This window comes from Perca flavescens, chromosome 16, assembly GCF_004354835.1.
Source record: "Perca flavescens isolate YP-PL-M2 chromosome 16, PFLA_1.0, whole genome shotgun sequence".
NCBI lineage: Eukaryota > Metazoa > Chordata > Actinopteri > Perciformes > Percidae > Perca > Perca flavescens.
Genome location: NC_041346.1, coordinates 24,360,625 through 24,381,600, shown reverse-complemented (window position 1 = coordinate 24,381,600; position 20,976 = coordinate 24,360,625). Strand labels below are relative to the sequence as shown.

Genomic DNA, 20,976 nt, shown 5'->3' with positions numbered 1-20,976 from the left:
AATATTCTGAGCCCTTCTTACAATCCATATAGTATCATCACCTGATCCATTGTTAATGTGGACTTTGTTCCACGCTCATCTTCACCCTGGAGACATTTGTAGATATTTGCACATTACAGTTCTTAAGCGTAAGGCGGATAATATTCAATATTTTCTATTGTCAACAAATCCCTAGGAAAAGGCCAAAACCAACTATGAAGTGATTCTACTAATGGTACGAGAGCTCCAAAACTATTTAAAAAAAAAAAACATCAGTGAGCCACACAGTTGCACTGGCTGACATGTTCCTTTACTGTGAACATAGTCAATCCTATATACACTATTCTGTTGTAAATATTCAATAGTAAACTAAACTAAATATGTATTCATCCACGGGTTGAAATAGTCAAACAAATGCAATATGTCCTCCTGTTGGAGTAACGTTTGCTAAATCTACAGTGCCCAACTGTTAAAGGAAATTATTTTAAATACATAAATATTTTTGAACGTCAGTAGGAATGAATGGGCTTGGAGCTGAGTGCCACGCACAGGCTAGGTAAGTTGGAGAGTATTGAGAGACAAACTCACACATTGTTGGTTCTGGCCTTTTTATTTTGACAATAATAAAAATTATGAGGTCAAAATGCTGTCCTGTATTGTTTTCAGAATTTGCAAATGAAGTTCTGTTAGTTTTGCTCTGATGGCAGAGCATGGAAGTTTATTAGCTCTGCATCCTTGGATAACACCTCCATTTTCTAACACTGTTTTCAATAAGAAACACCCTAGAAATCCAAACCCATCGGTGAAACAGGAATACCAATCAGTCATAAATGTAATCAACATGGCTCCCAGGAGACAAAAACACTGCACTGTATAGATATGAATGTTAGGTGAATCTTTATAGGATATTCAGGATATTCGTCCTCTCGGTTTACTCTTCTTTTTTTTTTTTTTTTTCACCGGTCCTTTCTCCTGGTGTTACGTTTTGGATGTTCAACTCCATCTGCGTTCCTCTTTGCAGCTCTCCTACGTGGATGCGGAGGGCAACCCCATCAGCGTGGTCCAGATGACTTTCATGCGGCTGCTGAGCGCGGCCGCCAGACAAAACATGACATACAACTGCTACCAGTCGGTGGCCTGGCACGACCAGGAACAGGACAACTACGACAAGGCCATCCGCTTCCTGGGCTCCAACGATGAGGAGATGTCCTACGATAACAACCCCTATGTCCGCGCCGTGGTCGATGGCTGTGCGGTAAGTCAAAGAGGTGTTTGTGTGTGTGTGTGTGTGTGTGTGTGTGTGTAGGTCGGCGGGGTTCCTTTGATGAACACTATCAGAAAATGATGTTTCTGTTGCCTTTGTAGTGGCACGGTCAATAAGAGCCCTGCAGAAGTGTGTGATGTGTTTTTTTTTTTTTTTTTTTTTTTTATTTCTGAAGAATATTTTGTTCACACACTAACTCTCCCTCCCTGCTGTGTCTTTTTTTTTTTTCTTCTTCTTTCTCTTCTCCCACAGTTGAAAAGGGGTTATGAAAAGACAGTACTTGAGATCAACACACCAAAGGTGGAACAGGTGCCAATTGTGGACATCATGTTCAACGATTTTGGCGGCTCCACGCAGAAGTTTGGATTTGAAGTGGGCCCTGTCTGTTTCGTCGGCTAAGACTGTTTACTGAACAAATGGAGAAAGAAAAGCATATATTTGTTTTCTCAGAAAAAAAAAAAAAAAACAATTGAAAAAGAATAGGACAATTCTATTTGTAAAAAAAACTTTTTTTTTTTCCATAAAGCAACAAGTATGAGTACAATGAGAATACAGTGAAATTCTATAGGAATAGAGGAAAATGAAAAAACCTTGAAACCTCAGTGTGCCTTCTCCATCACATGCACGTTTTGAAACTGGATGTCAGATCCCGCCTCCTACACAACACACTCGCACACACACACATGCAACCCTAGCCCCATGTCATCACACTTGATTTAGACTTTTTTTTTTTGTTTTTGTTACCCAAACAACGAAGGCGACCCTGAGAGCTGCAGCCGTTCCAGACGGTCGCAGTATTTGCCAATGACTCCATCTTATTTGGCTCTTTTCTTTTCTCAAGTTCTGATCTCATGTTTTCCCTCATCTCCCTGGCTTTCTTTTCCACTTGTCTTTTGTTTTTTGTTTTTTTTGCTCATTCACTACGGGAGCTTTGTTTGTGCATAATTCTCTCCCCCATTCCCTCTGAGTGGACCTTATATATATAAATATATATAAATAATTTTTATGTTTGTAAGTACATTTTGTATATTTTTCCTGGTAATGTTTATTGCTTCTGGCTTCAAAACATGCATGTGACTTTATGAATTGAGGTAGCAGACGATAACACCTAAATTGTAGAACTATATCGAAATTGAGGAAATTCGACTTGTAAATTGAAAAAAACAAACAAAAAAAACTAATTGGGAAGTCCTGTCTTGTTGCAGTTGTGGAGCACACCTTGTTGTAATTTAAGAACAGAATGGAAATAAAAGACGAGAACAAGCTCTGTGATATTATGTGACAGTTTGATTTACGTAACAAACAAACCACAAAAAAAAAGAATACATTCCTCCTTTTGTGCCCTCTGAACAGAACACCCACCTCAGTGGTAATATCATTAACTTAATAAACAGCTTCTATTGTTTGTTTTTTCCCTCAAATACACATCTATCTGACTATGCAATGGGAGATGATGTCACATTTAAATGAAAACACAAAGAAATCAAAACCTAGGTGCTATATTTCTTTCTTCTGTGGTGCTATGTATTTTTCTAGTATGTGTTGTTTGAATGAAAGGAAATTTGTGGTGATGATAGTCCATCACCAGCAGCCCCTTGACTCTCGTAACCACCACATCCAACGTTGGTGGATCTTTGCTGCATCCTTTTTTTTTTTTTTTTTTTTTTTTTTTTTATGTCCATTGGTGATGTTTGAATGCCATTTCTCTACATATCCACTCACAGATCAGTGCAGCACGGCGGCGTATGTTATCTTCTGCTTCAGCGGAGCGCACGGATAAGAAACTTGTACCAAATGTTGGAATGACATGAGGAAACTAAGATGGTGCTGTTGGCTTTGCATTTCATTGCTCTAAGGTGCTGCATTATAGCTCTTGCTGTCGGATCATCTGGGCCACATCAACGTGATGGGAGTTGAGAAGTGGACATGTTGTGATTGGGCCAAAGCAACTGAAAAGGATATAGTCCAAAGTTTTGTTTTCGGTGTTTGAAATCCTAACCCCTTTCCACCAAAGGTTTTCAGGTATTTGTTTAGCTTTAAGGGCCACGGAGGCTTGAAATCGTTTTGTTTGTGTGGGAACCAACTTGGAAAGTATTTACTTTCTTGATTTTGCCACAGTAGAAGCAGGTCACTAAATTAGCCAGATGAAAGCGTTTGCTGATGCAGCGTCAACAGTTGCTTGTTGGTCTACTATTTTTTTTTCTTTGCCCTCGTTGTAATTATGCTCTTTGTTCAAACTATGCACTCTCTCTGCTTATGACCACTAGTATCTACCACAGAATCCTTACAGCCCTTCATGCATAGGATTGTTTTGTTTCCTTTTTTATTTTTATTTTGTATCTTCAAATATGTGACTTGAACCGTTTCTGTTAAAGATAACATGCTTGTAGATCTTTGGCTTTATTTTTCATTGTGATGCAGTACACCCAAATTTAACACTTTCCTCTCAAATAAAAAGGAGAAACAATTTTTTGTAAATTTCCAGAACCAGCAGTGATGCTGCCATTGTTTTTGTTTCGTTTTATCTTGTAGATTTCCGTTTGTCTGTCTGTTTGTTTGTTTTCACAGTCTTGTCAAACCTGTGTAAGGATAAGAGGATAGAAGTTATATTGGTTTTTATGTCAATAAATTCAAGTTTACTGTGGCCATCCACTCTTGTATGTCTTTTGAAGCATTAAAACCTATCTGTATGCATGAAATTGTAAAGTTTTTTTCTCTTGTTGCAATTTTGTAGAGTGACATGTTCTCCAGTCCACGTTTTATTCATCAGGATACATCTGTTTTTTTCCATGCTACAGATGAGTAAAAGGTCATGTCCACAATTGTGAAGTGAAGACAAAATGATGAACTTGTAACTCTACCAAAGCCAATGTTCGTTTGTAGTATATTTATTGTATTATTTAAAATAAAAAAATAAATGTTAAATGATACCATAGTGTGTAAGTGTAAGAGGCCCCCTCTTTACATGCACACAGGAAAACAAACGTTATTGTCAAAAGGTTATTCATTTACCACATGCTATTTTACACAACATATGAGCTCTTTTAATGGAGCCTTTCAGGATGTGTTCGGCCGCATCTTTTAAACATATATATAAAGTCCTCATGTTAACAACCTCTTGGCTGTGTGTGTGTGTATGTGTGTGTGTGTGTGTGTGTGTGAGAGAGAAAGAGAGAGAGAATGTATATTGAAGGTTTAGACTATTTAAACCCTAAACAAATGAGTGGATGTCTGTTGCTGCATAACAGGTAAGGCTACTATTACTGTAATTGCATTACCACAGTATGTTTTAATAGTGTGAAACTGCTCCACAGATTCTCCACAAGAAAAAAGTTCCCAGGCTGCATCCGTGATAGGACACGCAGTCATCCGCCTATGCCTCCAACAACAACAAAAAAGACTGCTTAAAGAATCTTCCTGGCTAGGCATTTTTGGACAGCTATTGTACATAGGCCTACTTTTATCACTCCATGCTCATTTTTCTACGCTGCCTGCAGCACATTATGATAAGGCAGCAAATATATGTACAATGTGATGTGTGCTAACTCTTCCACTGTGTGTATTTCATGCAAACCTTCCTCGGTGATCATTAAAACAAAATTCTGCTTTTTAACCCGCTCGTGAACCACTAATTTCAATATCTGTAATCTGTAAAGCTTTGATCAAATCTTTGGTGGTGAAGATGACTTGCAGCACTTCAGCTGTCTCATTAGCAGTAAACCTCACATGGTGCACATTAAGCCTAGCACAGCGAAGCAAACAAAAAAGTTGTTGTGCATGATGCCATGATCAATATTTAATGCAGTGTTTACAGGAGGGCTATAGGACGATCAGAATGCATGGATTCTACTGAGGCAGCATCCTGGGTGAGTAAAGCAGAAACCAAAGCGTGAAAGCTAATTCCTAATCCAAACACAGACCTACTTGCAATGCAGGGGGTGATAAGTGGGGCATCAAAGTTGGGTCGAAGAGAGGAAGAAAAAAAAGAAATAACAGCAGGTAGGGATTTAGCTCTGTCCAATGATGTCAACAGGTGATGTGTCAAAAGTACAACAGCACCTAAGTGTAATAAGCTTGTGAAACATTTTAGAAGAGCAGATTCTGGATGTGTGAAGAGGTCACTTTTGGACATGTAAATGTGCTCGGAGCAAAGTAGTGAATTTATAGCGGAGCAAAATGTATCGAGCAGACACTGAAGTGTGCATATCTGAGCTGCTCGAGGATAAACTATAAAGTACTCAGATCCTTTTCTTAGTAAGTAAAAGTACAGAGGTATGCTTTTTATCAGCTAAATGTACTTGAAGAATCAAAAGTAAAACCTACTCATTATGCAGAATGGCTCCTTTGTGAAGTATTATTAGAGAAGTATTATTGTATTCATTGTTTATTACTGCAAATACATGTAAGAGCATTACTCACATCCTGTAAGAAATGTGGCAGGGCCAGTCTTTAACAAAGAACAGCAGCTTTGTCAAGACTAATTTTCCAGACATGGGAGACTAACCCTAAGGAAATACAGACTGAGTCTGTCGTAAACCTTGTAGATGAATGTTTCAATTTAAAGAAAAGATGAATGAAGAAGACTTGGATTAAAGACCTGATATTATGCTCATTTTCAGGTTCATAATTATATTTAGAGATTGTACCAGAATAGGTTTACATGGTTTAATTTTCAGAAAACACCATGTATTTGTCGTACTGCACATTGCTGCAGCTCCTCTTTTCACCCTGTGTGTTAAGCTCTCTGTTTTAGCTACAGAGTGAGGCATCTCACTTCTATCCCATCTTTGTTGGGAGTCGCACATGCGCAGTACCTAGGTAAGGACTACTAGCCAGTCAGAAGCAGAGTAGGGCGGGCCCTGACAAACAAGCTAGTGTGATCGAAAACAAACCCCATCCGGCCGGTAACCTATGGCTTTGGCTCAGCCGTACGTGTTCGAACCCGAGTCTGATCCCGAAACACAGGCAGAACAACCCGAACTAGCTTCGCAACCTAGACTGGAGCAAGACGTTTCAGAGTGGTAAGTTATTTAAATGTTAACAAATTAGTATTTCATACGGAACGTTTTAATTCTGCACTGTGGACATGGCTGTATAACTATCTGAACTCTTTGGGCCTCCGCTCTAACTAGCTTGGTTTGAGGGCACTAGCAGCTAGGCGAGCATTATAACGTGTGTTATATTGTGACGCAAAATGGCGCGCATTTGTCACGGAAGTAAAGGCAGGACTACAATAGAGCTGTTTAGAGCAGTTGATGAACAGTGTTTTCTGTTGGAGATGGTTAGTCCCTTTGGGGTGGACTTTGGGCTTTTTCACTTTGTAAACCAATAACATGCACAAAAAAGATATATAACACAATAAAGGAAAGGGTAAAAGGCAAAACGCATAATATGAGCACATCAGCGAGTCGGGCTGGAACAGTAGGGCGAATGTTTGTTGGAATATGGGTGCCATGGATTTATTGACCTGTCACTTTCTGAGATAACTGCAGGCAATTTCCGAGATATCCCAACTAAAAAGGAAACCAGTCAAGATTTAAAATCACTGTAAATATCTTCCTGGATGTCATTGTTGTGGTAGCAAACTGTTCCCAGTTGCTGTTACGTATTTTTATTTGACAACTTGCTTCTCCCATTCTGTGATTGCTTGGAACGTTAGAAACATGATACTGTGTAATTGTGTTAAATGTTTAGCACTTTGTGATTCTGTAATTGTGAAAGGTGCCAAACAAATAAACCTTACTTACTAACATATATCAGTATTATATCAATTCACACATACAGTACATAAAAGTCTACATATTAAATGTCAAGGAGTGCTAATGTGTGGTCCGGGCTGGTTAGGGAAGGGATAAAGTGTCAATACGTTAAAAGGGAAATTTGGGACGGAGCCCTGTGTTAATGTGTAATTGCTTTGAGCCTGTGGATCTACGGCTAACAGAGCCCATTCATAGCTGGGCCCCGGCACCACTGACCTACTTACATATGAATCAGATAGGGGAGAGAGAACGAGATAGTGTTACAACACGGGCTGTCATATTGGGATATTAATAACAGGCTTTTCCGCTCTAATAGACTTTGAGATTGAGGAGTGGCTGAAGTTCAAGATGCTTGGTTTTTCTAATGTGATTAGAGGCTGGCCACCCAAACATTACACATGGCTGCATCTCTCCAATATCACTTGCTGTGTTTGTATGCTGTTGTGTTACATTGGAGCCTTATCTACATCATTTTACACTGGAGATTAAAACTTTACAAAACACTTCTGTCTCCATTTTTTGACGCAAACAAAAATGTTGTTTGATGGTTAGCAGCTATGATCTCTGGCTCCCATTCTCATTTTGTATCAAGGAGTGACGACGCACATTGCTAAGCAGATTGTAATTTGACACACCTGATGGATTTAAGGAGCTCACAACCATCCACAGCATTGTGTCAGCTTTAATCTGTCAGATGCATCTAACCACATCAACTGAAGACAGTCTGCACTCATTAAAGTGGCCATATTATGCTCATTTTCAGGTTCATAATTGTAATTTGAGATTGTATCAGAATAGGTTTACATGGTTTAATTAAAAAAAAACACCATATTTTTGTTGTACTGCACATTGCTGCCGCTCCTCTTTTTACCCTGTGTCAGGTCTCTGTTTTAGCTACAGAGTGAGACCTCTCAATTTCTGCACCATCTTTGTTGTCAGTCGCTCATGCGCAGTAGCTAGGTAAGGATTACATGAGCTAGCTAGCTGTTTCTCCAACTTCGGCCTGTACAAGGTAGGATTAGCCGGGAGACTTCTTCTAAACGAGGGCGCACTTCCAACTTTGCGTGGAATACCTGCACAACAGGGACATGTAAGTAGTTCTATACAATTTATGTTGTAGATTAGGGTGAATTTGTGTGTGTGTTGTAGCAGTGTTTTGCCATTGAGAACGAGCTAGCATGCTAGGCCCCTCGTTTCGGCTAGTGACGTAGAAAGCCGTGCAGATTTTGAACAGCTCACCCAGAGACTGAAGGCAGGACACATTCAGAAACCCGTATCTCACTCAAAACAGCATGGATGTTTGTATGTGTGTGGAAGCACCAGAGACACAACATTTTTATTTAATTTTTTTCATAATTATGGGCACTTTAAACTGGTCTAAGAGCTCCGATTCCTTTTGTCATATTTTAGTAGCAAAGACAGAATGAAAGCAGAGAAAAAAAAACATGCCAGCCTCAAGCCATCTTGTCAGTGTGCTGTAACGATGGACTCCACCCTCCATCTCACAGCTGCAGGCCCTAAGTCATTAGCTGATCCAATTAGATGATGCAAAAGGTATAAGGAGCACAGAGCAAGTCACAAATGTGAGACAATCTGTTCAACCAGTGAAGCAAACCCCTCAAATTAAAAGCACACTTTTTTTATGAAACTGTGTATGTAAAACACAACAAGTCCTCCAAACCAAAAGACCACACAGGTTGTTTGATCCTACCGTCTAGTACAACCCAGTGTTTCATAAATAAGACCCTAGTGGGGGCAGGAAATGCGTTTTTCCATCCTTAAACACGTTGTTACTGTGTGAAACTATCGCAGTTTGGTTAGGTTTAGGCAACAAAACTATTTGGTTAAGTTTAGCAAAAGATAGCATTTTGGATTCAAATCAGTACATTCGTTAAGTTCACTTCCGTGCTTACATACGCGACGTAATGACGCATGTGACTCAAAAGGTGACGTAATTCTGTTGTTTAGTTAAATTGACTCGCCAATTCTTTTTTTAATTTTTGAAACGGATTTGAAACGGGACAAACTTGACTTCCTGCTTATCTCCCATCGTAATTACTACGGCCACTAGAGGGCTAACAACTGCTGCTTGTACAAACGACCCGTGGGCTTGTTCTCGGGAGTCGCGTAAAACAATACTTTATGAAGAATATTTGAACGTAATAACAAATCCCACATCGGTACAATTCATTTCACACAGAATCATCCTATAAAATAGCCAAGAAGTGATACTCAGAAGTACACGGCATACTTGTACTAGGACGTCGGAAGTTTAAGTGTACAGGGAACGTGCTTTTTGCATCACCAGATTAAAGGAGGCTGTGGGCATGTCTTCAGTTAAGTTGTTTTTTCAAAGCCCGCCGCTCACCCACACAAGTGTTTCAGTTATGAAGGCTGATTAAATGTTTTCAGGTTGACATTGGGTAAATCCCATGCTTGCTGAGGACACAAACCTCCAAGCACTTAAAAACAAATACATTTCACTGATATTTGAATCTAAAAAGGAGCTCAAAAGATCGCCAGGAGAGTTGGGCAGGTGTCAGTCAAGCGCAAAGTGTACCCGCCCACGCAGGTCTAATCAGCTAAGTGACAACTTCTGCGCGGGTGTGCAGAGAGGCTGGAGGATTAACCTGACTCCGCCAGATGGATTGCTTCGCATTTGCTCGGCATATCCATCTGGAAACTTTCCGTTGGAGAACTTTTGGGAAGGGGTGGAAATACTGGTTAGCTAATTGGATGAACCATCTGTTTATCACCTATGTTGGTGATAGACGGGCCAAATCAACCAATCAGATACACGAAGCGTATGAAAAAACAACCACAAGCCCGCCCCTGCTGCTGCAGGCAAAGCATAGCTCGTTAGCTCAGCATGCAAGCAACATGTCGGTAAAGGAGATTTGCCGTTTGTGTAACGAGAATTTAGGAATAAAAGGCACCATTTCAGGTTCCCGGACCATATTCCAAAAGAAAGATCCAAGAGAAGCGGCTAACAGAATTAGGGCTACCGCTGTCTGAAAATACTGGTTAGCTGATTGGATAAACCATCTGTCTATCACCACCTAACCCACCTCAAAACCAACACTGATTGGCCCGGTCGTTTGGCTAACGGCTCCAAATTTTTTCTACCTCAAGATGCCAGACTGATCTGCGAGTGGAAAACTGGAGCTCGCGAGATCAGGACGGTCTCACGAGGCTAGCTCAGGATGCCATCGGCGGTGTCCGTCTGCTCTGTAAGCTTGTGTTCATTCAATTCTGAACAGTGGAGCATAACAAATGATTTTAAGATTATTATTTTCAGATTGATAAAACAAAGATCATAAGATAATTCCGTCCTTTTGAGAGGAGGTAGTACCAGAGATAAGAGTAGACAGGAGGGGAATCGTAGGAAAACTAGAAAAAGCAGTGGCGGGGAAGCGAGGGAGACGTTTGATGTGTAAATACGCCACACAGCCGGTGATGTTTTCCCTGCAGAAATGCAGGTAAATAACACATGAGTTTGGTTCATATTTAGAATCATATTCAAATAGGTGTCAGCAGACATCCTTAGCATGCGGAGAATGAATTATGTGCTTCCTCGTTGCTATTGTCATGAGAGGTACAAACAGCTGAGATGACGATACATTCAGTTCCTCAGAAGATTCTCAGATGTCTCCGGAATTAAAAATGTTTAAAAAAAAAAAAAGAGTTAAGATTAAAGTTTACCAAATTAACATACATAGCACATTTTCCATACTGTGTTTCCGTGTAGTTGGATGAGAACTTAACATGCAAGATTGCTTTAAGGAATAATTCTTGGCATTGAATCGATGTGATGAATTCTGTGCCCAAAAGGAATAGCTAACGACTTTGAACCTTCTCTCAGCAGGAGAAGCTTTGTCCCACTCATGTAAAACTTAGCACTTGATTTAATTAGATCATCTTGTTTCACAGCCAGAAGGAAGAGCATATGGTCCTGCACTTTTTTTTCCCCCCTTCACTCACATACAGTAGCTCTGTTCTATTTTCAGGATCCCGGAGTATCAGCTTTGAAGCTGCGGGCCTCTCCTCCACACTTTGGCGGCCCCCCGTAGAGAGACAGGGTCAAACAGACCTGTGTGGTACAGGACCCAAACAGCAGCCAAGGACGGGCCATATTAACAGCATTAATTACTTCTCCTAGACACAGTGTGAGAGCAGCTTTTTCCCCCCTTGATGTCATTCAAGAGAGACAAACAAGGACAGGGTAAATTATTCAGTTAAATAACTCGCTTGTCGGCTCTGCGATTGGTTTTGTGTCTTAGTTTTGCAGCCTTATGCACTTCTTCGCTAAAACTGTTGTGTGAGCAATCCTGCTGCAATTCTCAGTATACAAACTTTTAGATTTTTTTGTGAAAATTGTGCTAAAATACCCTGCCGTCTGACTGCATGATTAAGTGCATGGGTGCATGCTTACAAAGCAAGCAACAAAGTTGGGGGGAAAAATATTTGTTGAAATTTTTCAAGAGTTTAATGGTGAAAAACTTGATTGACAGTGCTGGCAGCATAAGCAAAAAAAACAACCACAATTGTTGTTAAACTCATATTGGTGCAAGGTTTGCAGCATCTCACCCACTTCTAAACCAGCGAGACAACGGGGGAAAACCACAGGTACAAAAAGCCTCACGTAAAATAACCAAAACTGTTCAAACTTTGGCAGAACGGAGTTCATGTAGAACCCCCATTGCTCGCAGTACAACACATTCTCTAAATATGACACCAAAGGGCTAGACGCTAAAGGAGATTCTTTGCGTCAGTAACAAACTTCAAAGGCACCCGACCAAGCGTCACTTTTTGACGCTCTGTGTCGGGACTATGTTTATCTCACATGCGGCAGAAGTACAGAACAGTTAGGTTTCAGGAAAAGATTGTGGGTGGGGTTACAAGATGTACATTTCAGTGATATGCGGGAATCATAATCAGAATCAGAAATACTTTAATAATTCCAGGGGGAAATTATTTTTGTTACCACTCCAGGTATACAAACAACAAATAAAAACAACATATATTATCAAGACTTTTAACATATAATAAAAACAAATGTACAGTAATAATATATAAAATATGAAATATACATTGTTAATGAACGGGACACAAACCCCAGTCTCATGTGTGAAAGTCCTGTTTTGTTTGACCTATCCACCACCCCAGCCCAATCTCCCCATGCAGATTTTCGGTCTTTTATGCCAAACGCTACAGTTGTCGCTGTTAATACTACGCTAAAGGGAGATTTTTACATCAGTATGTGACGCTGAGAGCCACTGATCAAGCATCAGTATTTAACGAGTTGGGAGTTAGAATGGGTTGCACAGTAAAAAGATGATTGAGAAAATGGCTTTCCATGGTTTTGAAGTGTCATCCGTCTACTAAAACCACAGGGAAACTAACCACTCACAAGCCACCACGTACAACGGGGAATTTACTTAACCTTTTACACCAGCACACCTTCATTTATCTGGGCAGAAGACACTGTCCTCCCCCGAAAAACGCTCTCATAGGTTGTTTGCTCAAGCAGCAATTACAACTCATATTCAAGTTTATAGTGGCGCCGCCCTCTAGTAGCCTCCCGTAATTATTACGGGATCAAAGCACGAAGTAACGAAGTATGAGGGTGCCCAATTCCGTGTAAGGAAGGATAGGTTGTTACCAAAACGCTCCTGTGGGTCTTATTTAAAGGTAGGAATTAACAACCTATATTGTTGTATGGTTTGGAGGACTTGCTGGGGCAGAAGCCAAGACAATACCGGGCCAATGATTGAAATGAACATGTATCATGGTATACTTCCCTGAGGAGCATTCTCCAGTGCACAGAGAGAAAGGTTGTTGGTGGAGTGGCAGGAGGAGATGAAAATCTTGTATGGCTTGACATTTGGAGACAAAAAGGAAGAAAAAATATATATACTGAAGAGGGCTTACTAGGTCGATGAACAAAGAAATCAATATTGTTTGCTCTGATTAAATTGGGAGCTTTTTATATATGGCTCTGTTAGCTGTCAATTTCTTATATTTTTTGGACCGCTGTGTTCCCCTCCCCTCTCCTCCCAGATGGTGTATATCTTTGCTGATGAATTGGTCAAGTACAGTTGGGAAACAAATGTGAAGTTGTTAATGGATTTGGGAGAGGTGAAAAGCAGACAGTGCCGACATTGTGCAGTTTATCATGCAAGTGCGCTCTGTGCTGAGTGGTTGCATTAGTATTTTAAGGATTCAGCCAACAGTTGTAATTTGAACAAACATTTTGGGCTCATTATCTCTTTTATGGGTTGCTTATTTGAGATCATAGTTGTATATAATTATGTGCAATATATTTTTTATCTAGATTTAATATGGATCATATTGGTTTATAACTGGTTTAGGAAAAATATGCATGACTAATTTTAACTATATGCATAAAATCTTAGTTCTGAATTTGCTCAAAGGTCTATACTGTACAGTGAATAGATTAAAGTCAAAATAGCATCTATTGCATACCATTTATCAGCTTCTTTTTTTGACAATGTAAGGAAAGATATTATTATGAATATGTCAGTTTGATTCAGTCATCAGTTCTACCGTATTTTCTCAGTTGGGAGACCACATCTCCCAGATCTCCATCAGCATATGTTTAACAGAATTAGGTGATAAAATTATTTCAGTGCAACTCAACTGCATATTTCATGATACTGGCAAAAGCTATCGACAGCAGGATCTCACACTCCTCTCCTGCGCTTTTATTTGCCATTAAATCATTCGTGAAATGACAAATAGAATCCAGGCTTTGTCATTTGCTGATGCAAATTCAGCCACTAAAACATATGCATGAGTTAGCATAGAGAGACTTATGCATACCCCTGCATGTGCACACTGATTACAAATACTGGCTTTGTATATCACAATGTGACACATTGTGTTTTATGTTCTATATATTAAAAAGAGAAGAACCAAGGCCCTTCTCTGTAGCTCTCTGCAGATTGAGACACTGACCCTAATAGCCACTAAAATAGCCACTGGTTGGCTCCTTGGACTGGCCTTGACCACATTCAGTGCCTGTGATACTTTAGTCTGTGTCATACAAATTGCCATTTAAATGATTTGCAATCCTGTTCCTACAATGCAGGGCGTGTGTGTGTGTGTGTGTGTGTGTGTGTGTGTCTGTGTGTGTGTCTGTGTGTGTGTGTGTGTCTGCCAGTTGATATCTGACCCTTTCTGCTCCAATTCTTGTATTTTGTCCCTGAGCCCCTGTAATAACTTTCTTTTTGGTGTTTCAATTTTGAAAAACACCAGGGAACCAACTTGCCCAAACTTGATTTTGTATTGATAAGAGTCACCTCGAATCATCCCCCTCCACCGCATTCCGCCAAAATAAATAAATAAATATATATATATATATATACATATCATTTTTGTAGAAAAGGGAATATGAAATTATGGAAGTGTGAATGTACCACCTGAGGTCACAGCACATGGAGGTAATTAATCACTGTCACTGTCAACATCAACACCTTTCCGGCAAGTCAAAAAGCTTCCTCTGATTAAACATCGAGTGGAGACAGCAGTGCCAAGGAGAATCAAACCAGTGAAGCATCTTTGGCCTGCAGGAGGATTTTTGCAGTCAGCTAAACATCTTCATCCAATCCTATGAGAAAGATTTAATTATAATGAGGTTATGTCGCTCACAGCAATTTAACATCATTTTTCTGAGTGCTCTTTTCCTCCACAAAGAAAACTGCAACCTTGTGAATGATTTGTTTTTTGTCTTCTTTTTTCAGGGTCTATGGTAACCTTATTATATGATGCACTTCAATACAAAAATCAACAATCACAGTTGACTTGAATGAGCACCTCTATCCCAATGAGAAATGATGAGTGTGCTTTGCAAAGCCATCAGGGCTGTTATATTGGATTGTATTATGTTATTATGTGTCAACCCCAATTCCCATAACATTTAAATTGAGTTTAGTGTATTACAAAATTCCTATTTAAGCACAATTACCATACATTTATGTGATTTATGTCAATTTTCAGTATTATCAGTCCTCACAAAATGCATTTTCCATTAGCATCCATGTATTTGGTTACGCAGTTTGAATCATCATAATAAGCATGAAAAGGATTAGTTCAGATCATGTTCCTGTGGAAGCAGGCTACACCTTGAGTAACAAAGCTAATGAAGGTATGATGTAAAATTACTGAGCCTGAGCCTAACTAAAAAAATGGCAAACAAATATTGTGACCATGCTATATAAAAACAACTAAAAATAACTTTATTCTAAAGTGAAATACACTGTCAACATGCAGTATCTTTTGTTGTGCTCCATGTACAATGCCTACAAAAAGTATTCACCCCCCTTGGATGTTTCACCCTTTTGTTTCTTTTATACATGAAATCATGGTCAACATAATTTGGCTTTTTTGACAGGAATTTGCACACACAAAAAAAAAAATCAAAGTGAAGATGGATTTTTTACAAACTAACGTCAATTAATTAAAAATATAAAGAAGATGATTGCATAAATATTCACCCCCTTCATGTCAGTATAGTAGTAGATGCACCTTTGGCTGCAATTACAGCACTGAGTCTGTTTCAATCAGGCTGGCACATCTGGACACTGCTATTTTTCTCCATTCTTCTTGCAAAACAGCTCAAGCTCTGTCAGGTTGCTCGGGGATCGTGCGTGAACAGCTCTTTTGAAGTCCAGCCACAAATTCTCGATTGGATTGAGATATGGGCTTTGACTTGGCCACTCCACAACATTCACCTTGTTGTCTTTGAACCATTTCTGTGTAGCTTTTGCTGTATGCTTGGGGTCGTTTTCTTGCCGGAAAATAAATCTTCTCCCCCAAGTTGTAGTTTCTCTTGCAGATTGAGTCAGATTGTCCTCCAGGATTTGGCGATTATTTTTCTGCATTCAAGTTCCCCTCTACCTTTACAAGCCTTCTAGGGCCTGCTGCTGCGAAGCATCCCCAGAGCATGACGCTGCCACCACCATGCTTCACAGTGGAGATGGTGTGTTTGTGGTGATGTGCAGTGTTTGGTGTTCGCCAAACATAGCGTCTAGTCTGATGGCCAAAAAGCTAAATTTTTGTCTCATCAGACCAAAGAACCTTCTTCCAATTGACCTTGGAGTTTCTCTTTGCCACTCTCCCATACAGCTTCAACTGGTGAAGAACCCGGGCAACAGTTGTTGTACGTACAGTCTCTCCCATCTGAGCCACTGAAGCTTTTAACTCCTTCAGAGTGGTCGTAGGTGTCTTGGTGGCCTCCCTCACCAGTCTTCTTCTTGCCCGATCACTCAGTTTGTGAGGACGGCCAGCTCTAGGCAGATTTAAACAAGTGCCAAAATCCATCCATTTCTGAATGATGGATTTAACTGAACTCAGTGGAATGTCCAGTGAGTTGGAAATCTTTTTGTAGCCATCGCCAGACTTGTACTTCTCAATGATCTTTTCTCTGAGTTACTTGGAGTGTTCTTTTTTTCTTCATGTTGCAATTGTAGTAGGAATATTGATGAACCAGATATTGGACCTCCCAGACACAGGTGTTTTTTATACTAAAATCAACTGACACACTGAACTCAGGTGATCTCCATTTCACTAAGTGTGACACTGCTGGCATCAACTAGCTGGACTTCTGTTGAATTAGGTCAGTCACTTTTAAAGGGGATGAATATTTATGCAATCATCTTCTTTACCTTATATTTTTTTTATTAATTGACATTAGTTTGTAAAAATCTGTTTTCACTTTGATATTAAAGAGTTATTTTTAGTGAATTCTTGTAAAAAAAGCCTAATTATATTTTATATGATTTAATGTAGAAAAGAAACAAAAGGGTGAAACATCCAAGGGGGGTGAATACTTTTTATAGGCATTATATTGGCATCAGTAAGACTGGACTGGCTACAGTTTGTCAAGCTTGTGCTATGGACCTTTTTCACAGCAGACATGTTGACTTGTCCTAGTAGGAAAAGCACAGCTGAAATTGATAACCTTAATAATGGCTCAATTCCATCAAGTGTCCCAGTAAGCTATTTCAGTGAGTCAGCATGCACAATACCAGGGTCTCTCCTAAGTGGAATGCAGCCATCAGTAATGGTTTTGAATACACTTGTGCTTTTCCTATTATGACACATCACAACATGTCTGCCGTGAAAAAGGTCTATAGTCCTACACTGTCCAGATCCAGACTGAGTGATGGGGAGAATAATTCATTTAATAGTTTTAAGTTGACGCTGCTCAATGCTGTCATCAGGCATCTCCCCTGGTACCAGCAGAAGCCCAGACTGCTGGCTCTCCCACGCACATGCACATACGCACGCATGCACGCACACACACACTCCAACATCAATGCAAACAAGAATGCATATATGTATTTACATAAAGTCCAGGAGGAAAACTTCTCCCCCTCAACTGCTTTACATCTCCCAACTGGTTTCTCTTTTTCTCTCACTCCTACAGTATACTTATTTCGTAGTTTCTGCAAAAGAGTAAATCTATTAAACTCAATATGTTTCATACCATGTGGAAAATAATAGAGCAAGCTGTCAATGGTTCTCAACAAATAGAAAACCTCTTTAGTCTCGAACTAAGTGTTGGAACCTGAAAACGTCTTTACCTGTTGTGCCTCGGCAGCACGGCTCTCATCACCCCCGATTCAGTCAAACTGATTCTGTTTAAGGGCTGACTTCACATTACTTTTGTCTGTGCGAGGTGTCATCAAACGTTACCCAAAATGACAGCTGGATCAGGAAACGCCAAGCACACGCTGCTAGAAGTACAACAAAGATGTTTCATCATCAAAACCGAGCTGGATCAAATAAACTTGGGTGATGCATCTTTAATGGCGCCAAGGCAGGCATCAGGAAGCATTAGGTTTTTAAGGAATAATCCACCCTTCGGTATTCTTACACTGTTAGTTATCATCAAGCTGTGACACTCCTGTGATGAGTGTTGGTAGGGTGCGTCTATGGTGCACACTTATGTCAACCATCTTCGACTTCTATTTCAGTTTGTGATTTCCTGTTCCCCTAAAGGCTTTCAAAGATCCCTAGAAAAGAAGAAGCTTTTATTCCAAGGTGGGAATAAGAACATATAAATAAAGTGAGCTTGCCAATTAGTACACATACATTGGTGAGTGTCTATTATTACTGGCATGCCCTTAATACAAAAAGAAGTGTCTTGCAGTGGTATCTATTGCATTCTGGTCTATTGTGGCTACTGAGTATCTTCCTCTTGTATGGTTGATGATTCTATCCATCCACTTTGTCCAGGTCCAGGTCACAGAGGGAGAAGGCTAAACAGGGTAGCCCAGACATCCTCTAAAGGAATGCGTCCAGGAGAAATCCTTGTCAGAACCTTAAGTGAACCACCTCAACGGACTCCATTCCACAAAAAAGAAGAGCGTTCCTTCTCCGAGTTCCCCTCGGATGTCTGACCTCTTTAGACAGGTCGTTAACTCTAGTGATGGGACAACCAACTCTTTTACGAGAGTCGGTTCAACCGGACGGTTGTTGGTTGGCCTACTGAGTTAATAGATTCGACCCTGAGATAATTGAACTCCTTTACTTGGGGCAGCAACTTACTCCCCACTCAGGGTGAGCTGTTTCACAGTTTTTCAGCAGAGTATTATAGCCTCAGACTTCTAGCTCCTGACTCTCATCCCAAACCTTCCCAGTGCCCAGGAGGTCACAAGTCGATGGAGCCGAAAGAAACCAAATCATCCGCAAAAAGCAGACATGCAATGCTCAGGTCCCAGTACCAGACATTCTCCACCCCCTCCCGCACCCTGAGATTCTGTCCATGACAATCACAAACAGAATAGGCGGCGAAGCTAAATTATTGCCGAGCCAAACACCCACTGAGAACCCGCTTGCCTTCCTGCTGAGGATACAGACGCAAACGTTGATTTCATATTTCAAAATGTATGTGCAAATTCCTACTATTAAGCAAACTGGAGGCCAGGTAGTATTGCAGCATACAAAAAGAGAATGGCAGTAACAGAGGTTAATAGGTTCCCACCAACATCTCATTTTTTGTCCCCCAGCAGGTTAGTCTGGCCATGCTGCTCGGGAAGCGTTATAATGTGATGTCATGTCGTTTTGATTTACTCAGTGATCAACGGGAATAACACACAAATCTGGCGTCAAACCACAACACAAGCCCTCATATAAAAGGAACCGAGTCAACATCTGTGTTTATTAAAGACGATATGGCAAAAGCAGAAGCCACATGCTGTTCAACATGATGTATTACATTAATCAAGGCAACAGTATGACAAGCTGTTTAATTTAGTTTTGAACAAACAATATAAGTCTATATGACTTCAAGCAGGTAAGGCACACCTACAACAGACAGTAGCGCTTCATTGTGGCAAATAAATCATGGGTTTAGAATCTTTACAGGCATTAATGGTGATAAGAAAATACACCTGTGGTATACTTTACGGTAATTTAGGTTACATTCATTCTTTAGGCATCAGATACCGGATGATTTGGATATAAATTTAATGAGATCAGAGGCAAATAAGATAAAAGCACCTCAGTACAGTCAGATTCAGATTCTTTAATGCACTTATTTACGCTAAATTGATTTGGTTCCACTTTTATTCCTCTTTCAGTTCAGTCTCCTGCTCTTACAGTAAATGCACCTGAATCTACAACCCTCCAAATCCTGCTTTAACGCATATCTATTTTTTTATTTATTTTTTACAAATAGCTGCCTTTCTCGGTTTCTTTTGACACACACATATCCATATTTTCTATAGATGATAAGTCAAGAAGATATATCTTTCCTGCTTTATTGCAAATACACGCACATTTGCTTTTTTGACTCCCTTCTTCTGTAACTCCATAAGAAAAAAGGGGATAAGTATCATGAGCATATGCTTTTCCTTAACTAATTACGGTGCTAACATTCAACTAGGAATCCAGTCGACCACTCACTTGTCATAAAGTGGCAGACTATCATCAAAATCCAGATGCTTCTCTATGCCTTTCCACACCTCCTTACCATTTGTTGTTGTCATTAACTGTTAAATTCAGTTTTTCAAAGAAGGGTGCAGTCTTGCCTGTCTGACAGGTAGATGATACCGAGTGCCAGCACAGGTGTGCTGTTGGCAACTATAGAGTCTCACGCAGAAACAGCTCTGACAGCTGAAAACTCAGTTTGATATCTCACTAACCACTTCAAAACACAGACATCACTCTACTGCGTTTTAATAGCAATACAAAATATGTTAGGGAATGTGTATAGGTCGGGCAATTTTACTTAGGATACAGGGTGAATTAGCAGTTTCTAGAACAAGTGAAAAATGATGTATGACCTCTGAGGATCGAAAACAAAGCAGATTGTCCGCTGTGAATACTAATTACGTTGGGGCCCAGTTTGGAGGAAAATTTGAGGACAATGTGTTAACCTACACCCAGATGCCTGGAAAAGAGGATTTTTCCAGGCTGGACGCTCTGGATGCTTTACTATACAAGCTCCTTATGGCAATTTGCAGGATTCCACCTGTCTAAGAATTGCTTGTTAGGGTTTCACAAACAGTCTGGATACATAGCTTGGCATCATGTTCATTCACAACCGTTAGGCCTCCTCTGCACCCTGCGCCCATCTTTAGTAGGGGGATTCTGTATTTGTTTTGAGGAGAGCAAAACCCTGCAGCAGTCTGGGGGGGATCATTATGGGAGCCACGTCTCCTGCAGTAGCTGGTAGCTACAGCCCTCACTGGGGTGCAACTGCTGACAGGATGGAATTAAACTCAATTTGAGCTTGGCGAGTGAAGGCTGTGACCATGAGAATTTTTTACAGCGGGCTCTCAGACATCACAAACACTGTTATGAGGATGTTCTCAGCAAAGCATCCTACATTGCAGCAACTGTCAAAGGAGTATGAGAGTTGCAAGACGTGGAGTTGAATTTATTTCTTTACTTTAATATTGATTGTAATATGAATGATAACACAGCCTGTCTTATGAGGACATT

The 20,976-nt window shown here is 40.2% G+C and overlaps 1 protein-coding gene across 2 annotated transcripts in view; it reads left to right on the top strand.

Moving 5' to 3' along the window:
• col5a1 (procollagen, type V, alpha 1) overlaps nt 1-4,173 on the top strand; it is an 82,554-nt gene extending 78,381 nt beyond the window's left edge. For both annotated transcript variants that reach the window (XM_028601455.1, XM_028601453.1), the window contains exons 65-66: nt 1,001-1,234; nt 1,496-4,173. In XM_028601455.1, the coding sequence (XP_028457256.1) occupies nt 1,001-1,234; nt 1,496-1,642 (381 nt within the window). In that variant the 3' untranslated portion in view covers nt 1,643-4,173. The remainder of the gene's footprint in view (nt 1-1,000; nt 1,235-1,495) is intronic.
• Nucleotides 4,174-20,976: the final 16,803 nt, after the last annotated feature.